This window comes from Plectropomus leopardus, chromosome 18, assembly GCF_026936395.1.
Source record: "Plectropomus leopardus strain MGB_pleo_1.0 chromosome 18, ASM2693639v1, whole genome shotgun sequence".
NCBI classification, from domain to species: Eukaryota; Metazoa; Chordata; class Actinopteri; order Perciformes; family Serranidae; genus Plectropomus; species Plectropomus leopardus.
The window spans coordinates 19,415,085-19,429,359 of NC_142193.1; the positions used below are offsets into that span (position 1 = coordinate 19,415,085).

The 14,275-nt window shown below is 41.0% G+C and overlaps 1 protein-coding gene across 3 annotated transcripts in view; it reads left to right on the forward strand.

The window, feature by feature from the left end:
- prkar1b (protein kinase, cAMP-dependent, regulatory, type I, beta) overlaps positions 1–14,275 on the forward strand; it is an 83,021-nt gene that overhangs the window by 51,505 nt on the left and 17,241 nt on the right. For all 3 annotated transcript variants that reach the window (XM_042504863.2, XM_088069138.1, XM_042504864.2), the window contains 2 exons: positions 2,559–2,605; positions 8,590–8,748. In XM_042504863.2, coding sequence (XP_042360797.1) covers positions 2,559–2,605; positions 8,590–8,748 — 206 coding nt within the window. The remainder of the gene's footprint in view (positions 1–2,558; positions 2,606–8,589; positions 8,749–14,275) is intronic.

Sequence of the window (14,275 nt, forward strand, 5' to 3'; positions counted from 1 at the left end):
TATTGTGAGCGGTAGCTGCAAGGAGAGCTTCACATTTCCCCCGTATGTGGCTATCAGTCCTTTTTCATAATTCCCCCCCCCAGCCCCGTGTAACGGATACCATAATTAAAGGAGCACTTCACCATTTTTCAGCCTTATCTCCAGACTGGATGCTTTCAGTGGACATTAACCAACCAGATCCCATGGCTCGCTTCAAGGGTTTGCTTTGAAAGCACAGCATGCCCCCGTCAGTGACACGGCAGGGAAGCAGTGAGGAAACCGGACAACATTTAGAGTTTCCAGTCATGCACATTTAAGGGCTACTCACTAATTAGTTGCAGCCAGTGAGAGATGGAGAAAACACAAAAAAAACAGAAACAAATGGAATATATTCTTACTGCATTTGTTGCCATAGTTGTTGGATTTTCCCCTTTGGCAAGCAGACATAAAGCAACAGTAAAAACTTAAAAAAAAAAAAAAGCTTTGCATATTATAAGGCAGCCGGCGGAGATTTCACTAAATTTCTGCTCCTGGGTAAGATTTAGACTGAATCTCAATGATTGTTTGCAATAACTTCCAGTTAGACAACCCCCACATCACATTCATGAATTGAAAAGGAGATGAGGAAAAGCTGCCTCAATTGCACCCAAAAAATGGGCCAGTAACAGTTAGTATTTTAGTTTAGTTTAGTTTTAGTGCTACATTTAGAATGTTTTCACCGCTTTACATTGTCGTCACACAGCTCTGTCTGACAGAGAGCTCAAGCCCTTATCTAAAGGCCACAAGACAAAATCACAAGTTTACTTTGCAAAATATGGGAGGAGCTGGCCTACTGCTGGCTCAATCAGTTAGTATGTTAGCTAAAGCGGAGAAAATATTCGGAATAAAGCACACATTTGAACTGATATTGAATTTTTTGAAGGGTCATTTGAGGTTGCTAAAATATGTTTCCCCTGTCCACAGCATTACATTGCATAGCTTCTGTGACGCCATAGATTTGATTTATCAAACACACCAGCAAAACAACACAGTATGTTTAGTAAGCGCAGCAGAAACTGTTATGAGGTGTGGAGCAGGTGGACCCAAATGTAGGAGACTACAGGTAACATCAACTAAAACAGGTCACTCTTTATTCTGTGTTGGAGCAGGGAAACAGCAAACTGAAGATCACACAACCAAATCAAGTATCAAACAAAGACTGAACTGAAAACCAGGACTTAAATACAAACTAGTCTGATGAGGAAATGTAGTGCAGCTGGAGAAAAAGAGTGGAGAGGCTCAGGTGAAGGGAATGACGTGATGAGTCAGAAGAAAGGGCAGGGAAAAAACTGAGGCGCAGGGGAGGACTGACGAGGCTGATGCAGGGCAGGTGTGTAAATTAGCAAATGAGGGAAAGGCCTTACAAGAACACAGGAGGAGAAAAACACAGTAAACTGAAACCCCCAAACTGATCTTCTCAATAATAAACCGACAGAGTGGAAACAAACAGACTAACTAATAAAAGCAACTTTTACAGACACTCAGTCCAGTCTTCTTCCCAAAACTTCAGATAATTTGGACCACTGTTTTTAACCCTTTAAAACCTGATTGGACACCAGTTTTCTTGAGATGCTTTTAAACAACTTTCACAAGCTATGTAACCCTGCAACCTATTTAAATTGGTTTTATTTTGTTGAAAAACATTGGGGAAAAATGCAACAACCAACTTTCAAATTCTCAGAATGCAATGGTGCAATTGTGAAAATCATGCTAAACACCCTTAAATTCAGAAAACCTTTAACATTTGGACTAGCTTGTGGTCAGGTTCAAACAACACCAACTTTTCTCTATTTTTTTTTATCCATCTAAAACTTTTTTGTGTGGTGTGTAATGAGTAGTAAAGCCTAGTTTTCTTTTTCTAATAAGAAATAAACAAAGATCTCAAAAAGAAACCACTTTATTACTAATACAAAGAGTGTCTGTTTAGTATGGCAATATTTTTATAAAAAATAAATGAAGCAGATGTCTGTAGTTGCACACTGTGAATCTCTCTGTACTCTGCATCGTGCTGAGGTGCTGTAGCTCTGCATGCTCAGGCACCCCTGTTTCAGAGTTTCCACTATTAAGCTACACAGGCTGCAGTAATGAGTGCTGCTGTTTGCTGGCAAGAGCCCTGTTTGAGATATTGGCAGGCCCAGTGAAATATGCATTCTGGAGGAGGCAGCGGCATCTTTGACGCCTTTGACTTCCCTGAAGCTTTTCACAAAGACCCAAAAGAAAAATGATAGCAAGACAAGTAGTGTTTTTATAAAAGAGAGGGGATGTAAGTTGACAGACATGAGGAGGAAGGGGAGTTAAAAATGTGTGCCGTGTGTAAATGTTTCAGGATTGTTTTTGTATTCCAAGTGTTTAACAGAAGATTTCAATCTCTTAATGCTCCTATTTCAGTTTAATGGTGTAAAAATCCTCCTTTGAGAACTTAAGCAGGAGGTGGTGGTAATAGGAAGTAGAAGATTTCCTGTTGGCTCCAGGTGCTTTTTCGGCTCCTTTTTCCTGCTCTCTTACAAATTCTTCTGTTTCTCCTTGTCTCTCTCGTCTAGGCGATGAAGGAGACAACTTCTATGTGATTGACCAAGGTGAAGTGGACGTAAGTGGCCAATATGGAGACATATGCACACACACAAAAACACTCATTGTTCTTTAGAGTCAATTCTCTACAAAATAATGGGGATTCCAAGATGCAGCATGCCAGCTCTTTTTCACCTGTTTATCAAGGATCGGCTATAAGAAGGATTTTGACTCAGTGGGAAAACCCAGCCTTCTCCACTCATGTAGAGACAATGTTTCCATCTAACAATGGACAGGTTGTATTGGATTGCCCCCATGTTTTGTTCTCCCCAAAGTTTGGTTCCACTCCGATGACAATCTGAACGCGGCGCTATAGAGTTCAGCGCACTGTGAAGGCAGCCAAACTGAGAACGTCTTTTGTCTTAGCGAGCCTGACACAGAGCGATAGAGTTAAGTGGAGAGATAAAACAGGAGCTGACGGAAAGTTAAACAGGAAGTGACCTTATCGGCTTACAGTGGTGAGCAGAGACACAGTGGGTGAGAGGAGAGAGGCAGGTTGGCGAGCTGGGCCGAACGTGCTGATATAGTCCGCCAACCTGAGAGGCAGAGAGAGGGAAGTGTATAAATACTGAGATGGTGCCTTGATAGAAAGACTGTGTAACAACTAACTCTTTTTCAAACCTCAATGCGTTGTTTTAGATGAAATCTGTTTCTGGTGAGACAATGATGGACCATGATTGTTTTCTACAGAAGGCAAACCATGTGCACATCCATGGTCATATTTAAGCCAAGTTCAAAATAGAAAATTCAGTAAAGGAAAAAGCTTGAAAACCATTCTCGTAAATAAGATATCACCTGCAAGGAATTTCTTCAAATTTGACGTCAACTTTTTGAATGATGATCTGATTAGATTTTGGTGAACAAAGTTCCAGGTCACTGTGACCTTGTTTATCTCATTCTCATGAACGTCATATCTCATGAAGACCTGGAGGGAATTTCTTTAAATTTGGTACAAACATCCACTCAAGAATGAACTGATTCAATGTGGTGGTCAAAAGTCATGTTCAATGTGACCTCACAAAAAATGCAACCTGATATTTTTGGCAATAACTCAAGAATTCATTCGCTAATTTTGACAAATTTTGACACAAATGTCTGATAAGACAAAAAGATGAAGTGATGACATTTTATATCCAAAAGGTCACAGATCAGCGTCACTGTGACATCATGATGTTCTGCAAAAACATATTTTCTGGCCATTACTTATTGTCACACCTCAAAAGAGAAGGGGAGACATTTGGTCTGATACTGAATCGGTGACACTGATCTTGGGTGCCCAACTTGAAACTTTGCCTATTGTATAGATCTTCTGTGCTGCAGGGTTGAAGACACATGAGAAGCATCCATGATACATTTTTATTAAATTCCTTCAATGTTTTTACCACATATACAAACAAATGACAGATATAACGACAAATTAACAGTAAGGTGCCAACATGTGCCATCAGAACAGCTTAATTCATCATGGCATTGATTCAACAAGTCCCTGGAACTCTACTGGAGGGAAGAACACCATTAATCCAAAGAATATTCCCTCATTTGACTCGTTGGTCCAAAATCTCACATAGGTTTTCAGTTAGGTGGAGATCTGAGCAACATTCCCCTTTATATCTTGTGTGTGTCTCTTTTTATCAGTCTATGTCCCCTCTCTAAATTCTGATGTTTTTGTGCCTCTGGGAACGCAGCTTAGGTAAAACATGTCATAAATGTTTTCTCTCCTAAACAGCACTTAGTGGAGTTTGAGTCATACGATGGGTTATTGATCTGCTCATCCAATCAGAGTTAATCAGATAAATGGATAAGAGAGTACGCTCTGTGCTCCAAATGTACCGTGAAATGAGTATGTCAATTCTGTTCAGCTCCTAAAATATAAAATCAATTTGAGGCAGCAGATGTTTTAATTGTTGCATGCCTCCACAAATAAAAAAAAATGTGGGAAACCCATGAGACAAGTGAATCCAAACCATGCCAGCAAAATGCTAGAGCCATCAGATTCTCACTTGTTAAGTTTCTACTCTCTTTTATTCATGTTTTTCCTTTAATTTGTCACCCATCTGTATTATATGAGTCTGAAGAGCCATGGATATAAACTGCAACAGTTGGTGTAGGCAAACAATCATGAGGCAGTTTTCTAGTTTAGTCCTAATGAAATTATGCCTGTTTAGTCTAATTACGTTTTTTGGTTCATAAATTGTGTTGATATTCTCTCCTCTCCCATCCATCATTATTTTGTTCTCTTTTCCTCAGCTATCTTCAGTGTTAGGTTTGCTTGCGTAAGATCTGATAATCAGTGTGTGATAATCTAACTCTCACAATAGAGGCTTTTTAGTGGGAAACATTGCTTTGAGTTATCACCAGTAATCTCACAGACTGTAGCTTGTCTCTTTTCAACCAGTCAGTGTGCTGAAATCACTTGGTGCAGTTGGGTGTAGCAGATTTTCCTACCACCACAAGTTGGTCCTTATAACTCTAGTTAAGCTGTGGGAGCTAAACTCACTCTATAAGTTTGGGAAATTTGGTTGCTTGCATATCCAGTACTGATATTTGCACCTTTTTTATTTTTTTATTTTCCATAATCCTGTCTTTTGTCCATAATTTATATTAGATTATCAGTTGGTGTAGAACTCAGTCCAGCAGCTGCAGCATCCCTTCATGTCTTTATCGTCTCCTCCAATGTGTTGAGGGAGGTGGCTGAGACTTCAACCTCTTTATGTCTGCCAACAGTGAACCTTAGGCATCTGCTTCCATAGCCAGGATCCTATCATTCTTCATCCAACTTGGGGGAAGACCCCTATCCTTGGCCTCACCCACAAGCTCATTTGTGTCTCCTTCACCTCTCCTACAATCCACCCCTCTATCTCAGCAGACAGCTGCTGCCTTGCAGCCACAGCTCAGTAAACTAAACTACTTCAAGCTCAGCCGAGGTTATTAAAGTGTGGAGATGTCTCTCATTAGACAGGGGTGTAAATCTGCTGGCATCCCATAAACTGCACAACCACTGCCACTGATGTAAACACCCCTCCATGTCTGCACACAAGTGTATTCACTTACTGACATTGGCCTGTATTTAGATGGGTGCACCACAAAGGAAATTAAAGCTTTCATTCCACAATGTACAATGATCTCGTTGGAAAAAAATGCTATTTGTAATTAAATATTGAGTTTCTTGTAACACACCAGTTTAAGTTCCCCTAGTTAGCTTATGTAAGAAGTGTAGAAACATTTGACATTTGAAAAATAGTTAATAACCCTATGTAGATGTAAGCTGATATGTACGTGTTTATTAGTGTATTTGTGAACGACTCCTCCTGTAGGTACCCAAAACTGTTGACTGTTGTATCAACAGATAATAATCAACAATATAGTAAAACACAGTTGTAAATATATAAAATAGTAATAACTGTACACAAAGTTAGTCAAGATTGACGCACACATTTTATAATGTAGTTGTAAGCAGCTGTAAGACCATTGTGGTGCTCTGTTAACAATTAATGAAATGTTTCTACACGGCTAAAAAAATAAGTATTGGAATATCTTTTATTCCAAGATGATTATATATGACATTTTGTAAGCGAAGGTCTTAATATAATTCGCTTCAGTACTGTTACCTTAAAGCTGTAGTTGGTAACTCTGATTTAAAAAAGTGACTTTTTCATATTTGCTTAAACTGTCACTATATTCACACAGCACTAAATGAGACAGATAACAAAAAAATCACTGTGCCTACCCTATTGCCTTGTAACTCTTTTAACAGACTTATTGCATGTAAACAAACAAACAAACAAACACAAAAAACAACAATCAGAGCCTATGAGTCTCTAATGCAGCTTTCAGTCATGTCAATGACTGCTCGTGAACTGTTTTCAAACTTTTAAATTAGGTAGCACTGATCAAATATGAATAAAGATTTTGTTACTGCATTTTTCTTGTCTCACGTGTTTCCAGAAACATTTATAATAATAATATTTTAGTGTACTGTTTAGCTGTTACTTGAGAATGTTGGTCCGGCTTGTGGGTGATATTTGCTACTTAGGCCAACTATTTCCAACACAGTAGCCATGAACTTTTTCATCCATTTCATGTATTTCTTTCAGAATATAGTGACAGTTTCAGCAAATATGATAAAAACTATTTTCACCAAAGTTACCAACTGTAGCTTTAATGCAAGCAATATTTTATTCTTATTATTATTTGACTGGATTTGGCATTTGGGAAACAAACGGAATAATCTTATAGAGCCTACGGGCATGCCTGAGAAACGCACTCCTAGTAACTACAAACAGAAATACACAGCAACACTGTCTGCTCATCCACCTTCCAACACTTTTGATTTGTGGCTTCTTAATTACCACCAGGCAGTTTTCTGTAGAAATTCGCATGTTGAAAATTCAGTGACAGCTGTGGGACAGCATACATGGTTCAAGACGTGAATTGTTTCATCATGAACTCCATTTTACCTTACGCACAGTGCTGACTCGATGCAATACAAGTGTTTCCAATTTCAGCCCATGCGTACGGCCTTTGCTGCAAGTATTTGCTCCAATCTCTCTGTCCACATTGAATCTGTTAAATATACACTTATGTTAAGTCACGTAATCTTCCCACATTTGTACTATTTGAAACAAAATAATAATAAAAAATAACAAAATGTTGCTATATTGGCTCAGTTTTAGTTTTCTTGAGAGACTTACTCTGTCATGTCTTGACTCATCACTCCAAAAAACACATGAACTTTCTAGTCAACAAAAATGTGTGCCACTCTTCCCTTCTCCCACCACTTCTGAAATTTGATCTCCTTCACATTGCCAATGCTTATCTGCAGGAAATTGAACACAGCCTGTCAGACACTAGTGGCACCGTTGGTCCATTTATAAACAAATTATCTTTAAGCACATTGTGATAAAGCTTATCAATAATGCCATACACGTTGGATTTAGAGCTGTGACACCATAAGCACAGGTTGCTGATGAAGGCTCACTTTAGATATGCCAGAATGTGTCCCTATCACAGATACGGATTTAGCTGGTTTGCATAAAATCAAACAGGTTTAAGCTAATACAATGGACCGGACTGTCAAAACCAAAAATTGGATGAACTCTATTCCATGCCTGATCTGGTTAGGACATAACACTGGTTGTTTGAGCATTAGAAACAGCATGAAAGTATTTGTGGAACCGTGTGGGATCAGATGTATAACAATGAAGATCAAACAAAGACTCACAGGCAGGGGTACATGAGGAATAGAATGGGAAACTGTGCAGTGAAAAAATACTATTACCTGTTTGCTCTGATGCAACACTTTTGCAACAGTCATGTGATTGTTCTCCTAAACTTGACGTAACCGTAGCCAGCACTCTGCATCTCTTTGAAGCCACCCCACTTTATAGTGAGGGATGAGTCCCCTGTGGTCTTCTCTGAGCCTTGGATAATGGCTTGCGACAATTCTGGCAATTCACAGCCACCGGAGGGATGAACCCTCCATCCCCTCCCTCTCCTTTCTCTCTGCATTATTAAGGCAACAAGATAGTGGATAGTGTGTCGACAGGTGAAACCGTAACGGCCCCAGAGACAGCCTGAATGAGCCTCAATGAGGTTGTATTGTCTGTAGAGCTATAGTGGCAGGCCTAAATAGAGCTGTGCATGTGTGTGTGTGCATGTAGGTGAACAAGCATGTGAGTGCCTATACTGAGTAGACTGTCCTCCATCACTCTCAAATCAAAGGGAAGGTCCTAACAAGACAGGACAGGGGGAATAAAAGGGATGGATGGAGAGATAGGAGCCTTTTAGAGGGTCTCATTTGAGGGTTTAGTGGGGATCAAATGCTCGGGGACAAGCCTAGTGAGCAAACTGCCCGGAAACTGAGGAGAGGGAGAGGGGTAAGATGTCTTAGGATGAGAAGTGTCATTGAAATGACAAAAAAGTGGATTTTTTTAGATATTTTTCAGAGATATTTAATCTGATATACAACACTCTCTCCATCACTGTTTCTTACTCTATCTGCAGGTGTATGTGAATGGGGAGTGGGTGACCAGTATTGGAGAAGGAGGGAGTTTTGGAGAGCTGGCCCTGATCTATGGGACTCCCAGAGCTGCCACCGTCAAGGCCAAGACTGATCTGAAACTGTGGGGCATCGACCGAGACAGCTACCGGCGCATCCTCATGGTACGTACTCCAACACACTGATTCACGCTACTTCAGAATACCCTTATAGTCTCTTCAGCATTTTGCAGACTGTTTTTGGGATTGTAGTGGCCTGAAATGCCAGATTTCACAACAGCTGATTGTCAGCTCTGCTGTTTGACATAGAATTGAAGGGAACGTCCATTTGAGCGGCTTACCTCCCCTCTCTGCCCGGGTAGTAGAAGCACAAAGTTATCTCATCACTACTGGTCATACTTTGCTGCTTGTGCTGATGCTCTGCAGCAGCTCATTAGAACATTTTGCAGACCAAACAACCTAACTCTGGTCCACCTGAAAACGGTCTCTGCTTGCTTCCAAGTGCTCTACAATTTAGTTAATTTTAGGTAACAACATGATCTGGCCCAAATGTTGGAAGTGAACTTGAAAACAGTTCATTGTGGGTTTGATAACTTTCAAATACTTTACTAATAACTAATTTAGGAGTTCCCAAGGTAGACCCAGAACACACTGGAGGGATTATGTATCTCATTTGGACTGGGAATGCCTCGGTATCCCACTGGAGGAGCTGGAAAGCTTTGCTGGAAAAAGGTTTATCTAGAGCACCTTGCTGCCCCTGTGACCTGGCCCCGGAAAACCAGTTGAGATGGGCTGGGTGGCTGGACCAAACTAAAACCAGAGACTGCATAAAGTTGGTGCTGCTTCATTATTTCTGAGACCAGGAAGTATGTACGAGTTTCGCCCGGACAGTTTGTCCAATAGATGAGTGGCTGTTTTGACATTGTTTACGTTTGGTACACGTGCAGTGTCAATGCTAACCGAACCAAATGAAAAATGTGAAAATATTGCAACCTCACCCCAGGATTGCATCAGGTCTACCAAACTATAGGTGTGGAAGTGCCCGAGGTGTGATACACATACAATAACAATATATTGTAGTCGACTCTACTGTTATAATTTGTGGTCCTTCACTTACAATATTTTCTCCCACTCTACCACTTAAGACTCCTTAAACCACTAAACCACTTAAAACAGCTGCTTTCATTTTTATATTCAAAATATACACACACACACAAACCACCTCCACCACGGATTGTATCCTCCTTCTTTTTTAATGTCTCTCTAAATATGTTGCTTGACAAAGAAAGGGGAAAAAAGGGAGGGCTGCGGAGGAGAGAGAGGGTCAAACCTAATGCCTCGACACACGCTTCCAGCTCCGGGAGCTTATCTAGCAGGAATGTCTAAATGTTTAAACTGGAAACACAAGGTGCTCTGCCCTAGCTGTCATACGAATTCCCACACACACGTTTTGGGTGCTGTTAGAATGACTAATTACTGTCTCCATGCCCAACTAAATACTTCCTCTAAATGTTCCTAACACCATACTCCAAATAAATTAAGATAGCCTCCAATTAACCTTCCAAATACCCATGTGCATCTAAGCCTTCATCAGCGGTGAATGTTCTGCTCTGTGTCGAACAGTTTAAACCTGCTGAGATGGAACGAGGTCGGTGTTAGGACCCTTTAGCTCAATGTAAAGTTGGCACAGACCTGCCCAGCACTCATGTCACCTCTTAAGCGCATAGTTAAACTGAGGGCACAGTCTGCCCTGGTAACCTTTCTTTGAAAGGATTCTCTTTCTCTCGCTCTCTCTCCCTCTCTCTGGCTCTCATTCCTTCGTTCCTTCCAGCAGCAGCAGGAGGGGAGACGGGGTGAAGCAGAATTCAATTATGTGAACCTGTAGTTAATTATTGCTGTCAATGATTTGTAAAGCTGTTTTTATAAAGTGTGGTATTCTGGCAGCGTCTTAGGCCAACACAATGAGCATTCTCTGTGTGTCTAAGTATGTGTGTGTGTTTCCCAGTAGAATTATGGTGAGCGCCTGTGTCTGCAGCTAGTTAGTCAGGAGGTCAGGAAGGTGTGCTGCAGCTACCATCAGTTTCATCGTTTGCACATCTGCCTCTCGACTGGATCTCCATGTAGTCTTATTAATAAGTTGGGTTTTACAGTTTGTGCAGTTACCTTCAATAAATAGGTCTATATATTATCATCAGTTGTATTTCAAGACACATCTATTGAGTAATTTCTATAAACAGATATGTGCATAGGAATGCAGAATCTGTGGGACAAGATTTTGGTATCGGAAGTGTTCTGGTTTCTGTTTGTAGTTCATGTGGTATTGACTAGTCACGTTTGAGTGGGCTTTGGTTGCATGCAGGTAAACAGTGGGTTCGCTCCATTTTAGAAATGCAATGTTCACAATATAATTTCATGAAAATGAGATAAAATCCCTAATGACATTCCTCAGTTTTCTCTCTCATCTCTCTTGACTCTCTTGTCTTGTTTGTGTTTGTACGTCATGTCGAGGTGATGTAAATGCTGCTAAGTTAATAGAAATCATTGTCTCTTAAGTCTATCTTCATTCTCTATCTTAAATTGCTAATTGGGCTGAAAACAATGACAGCACATGGAAGAGGAGGTCCTGGCCCAGATATACGTTATACGGATATTTGCTGGCTACACCAAAACCTCCAAAATATTGGCTTTCAGACTCACAGGTGATTAGTATACAATCGAGCTAAAATGTGCAAATCTTCTCTGGTTCCAGCTCCTCAGGTTTAAAGCTTCCCTGCTTTTCCCTCTTTTAAATCATTTTAAATTTAATACATTTAGACTGATGACTGTTAGTTTAACAAATCGGCATTTTGAAGATTTCATGTTGGACTCACTGTCATGAACTGACTCAGGGTTCAGTGAAAATGTTTATCCAATAATTTTCTTTACAAAACAAATGAATGAGATGTGAATAACCAGTAACATCAGATGTGTGTGCGAGTGCCACAGTGAGTGGAAAATGATGAATGAAGATGTAGAATGCTCAAAGAAAAGACAAGACAAATCAACCAAACTAAAGGACCATGTGGGAGCTGAGAGCGCTGAGAGAGCTCGAGGCAGACTGAACCGCCCAGCTTTGTAAGCTTGCTGGCTCATGAGCCCAGGTGAGGCTGCTTTGATAACGACCTGCACTGCCCGCCCACTACTTGCAAAGGGAAGAGAAAGAACAAGCACACTCTCAGAAAGAACCTCTGAGGGGCAGTTTTCACAGTTATTTGATATTTTATAGACTCAATTGTTATTCAATCTAAAATGTAATTGACTGGAATTAACTAGTTAATTCCAACCTAATTTCAGAACATCTTCATGTTTGCATTTGCCCTTGAAGATGTCACTTATGGTTCAGTGTTTCCCACAGAATGAGTGTATATGTGGCGGTAGCTTATGACCAGGGGTATCAATCTGTGTCCTCTAAATTCAGGGTTTTTTGCGGGTCTGTGAACACAGTGAAGGCAGAACTCTCTACAAATTCTTTTCCTTATCTTCAGCAGCAGTTTGTGACTTGCAACATGAATAATTGATCTGTAGATCCCTTCAGAGTTGATCAGATCACAGCAATGAATGAGATGAGCAGCTGCAGTAAGTGAACGCAAACTTTTAGACCCAGGAGAATGAACTTTCATTGTCAATGTTCATGACATTCTGCTGCTCTGTCTGTGCCCAGAGTACGCTTTGCACTCCGAGAGTGTGATGCAATCAATCACTGATCAGTTTATGTATTCCAACAGTGCTCCAAATAAACGGTCCAGTTCCAAAAAAAGAAAAACTATCTGTGGCAGCAGATGTTTTGATTGTGGCAGGCTGCCACAAATAAATAAATGTGTGTGAAACCCTGTGGTTCTCCCTTTAGCCTGTACCTTAAGCCACCACCAACTGGCAAAAATGACATGTACCCATGCCACAGTCAGCATCATCAAAATTGGCCTTGAATCACTTTCAACCACTGAGAATCCTGATAAGAATATGAGCTTCTTAGTTGTCGTGCAAAATCAGAGACTTTCAAAACCACCTCACCCCCACCCCACAGCTCCTCCTCTCCCCGATATCCAGGAGTGCATTTAGTAAACAATGTAATACCATTCCCTGTGATAAACACACTCTCCATTGTGTTACCAACAGTCACACAATACCCACCTTGTTGTGTCATCTTAGTATTTTAACAGCTACAGACAAAGCCGTTAACAAACTGACAGACCACTGTCAACAAACAACGCGAAAGGAGACGAGGAGCGATGATACCAAGAAATGAGGATGGATGTGTTTCGCATTGGACAGAGATGAAGGTGATGGGAACGGGGCGTAAAGGTACGGCTGGTTTAGTCTGGCTTCGCTCCACACCTCAACTCTTTGATGATTCGACCTCAAAGACAGCGAGCAGACACAGAGGCTGGTTCATCTTTAACCGCGGGAGGAGCGAACACATTAGGGCCAACAACAGGAGTCGGGGAGTTCTGTACATGAAACATGCGCTCATGCACCTCCCAAGTAGACAGGAAGGAGAAGGACAGATAAAAAGAATGCAAAGAGGGAAAAAAAACAGCAAAATGAATGATGAAATTTTAGAATCAGAAATTTAGAAAAGTATCATTTTCATTCCATCCAGCCCAGTCAACCCTCATGTTGGCCCACCCAGCCCTTCCTACACCAGTCGCATAAATCAGATCTGCTGTGTAATGTAATGTTATGTACGCATGGTAAGCCTTTAAGCCCAGCAAGCCTGTCTGAGGAGCTCTACGGGGAGGCTATGAAATCAGGAGACCAACTCGACATTTTTGTGGAAGGTGCATGTGTGTGTTTGTGTGAGATTGCGATATAGTATACATGTGTGAGTATTTGTATTTGCTTGCTTAATGAGCATGAAGTTTCGTCTCTGCAGAGACAGCAACGAAACATAAGTGGCAGAACTTAAAACAGACTGCACACTCCGCTCACACACACACACACACTCAAATCATTTATCCAAGAGGGAGGCGATGCAGGCTAGAATTCCTTTAATCAAGTTGTTTACGATTTTGAGCTTGACGTTGGCTCACTTGGGAACATTTTCTCCCCTTTTAAGACAAAATGTGAAATTATATGAAATTAGAGGCAGCAGCGGGACTCAGGCACTTATGCGCTAAAGACACCCCAAGCCTCAATATATCATTTCCATATGCAGAGGCAGACACAGGGCGGACAAGATCTCTCCTCACTCTCTCTGTTTCTCTTTATGTTCCCGCTCTCTGCGAGTGGCTCTGTGCAACGAAGGTGTGTGTGTGTGTGTGATGGGGGGGTAAAAAAGGAGAAATGCATTCAGGGAAGGGGTCCTCTGGGTCTGGACTTGTCAGGAAGCACCTGATGTTCATGGCAGAGGCAGAGAGGGGAAAGTCCCCATGCCTGGTGGGTGGGGTGGGCCACACACACACAGATACACACACACACACACACACACATATAATGAAAATTACCACACTAGTCCCTAAGTGTGACCCAATGAACTGCGTCGTCACTCTTGGTCCCTGTACTGTCATTTTAAATAGAATGCCCCCGTACTGCGATTTTACTTTGAATGTCGCCATAATTTATTATTTAATGCGGCACTACTGATTTTGTTGAAGTTTTGATGAAATAAAATTGACAGTGAAATGAAAAAATATTATATGTCCTGAAAAAATCT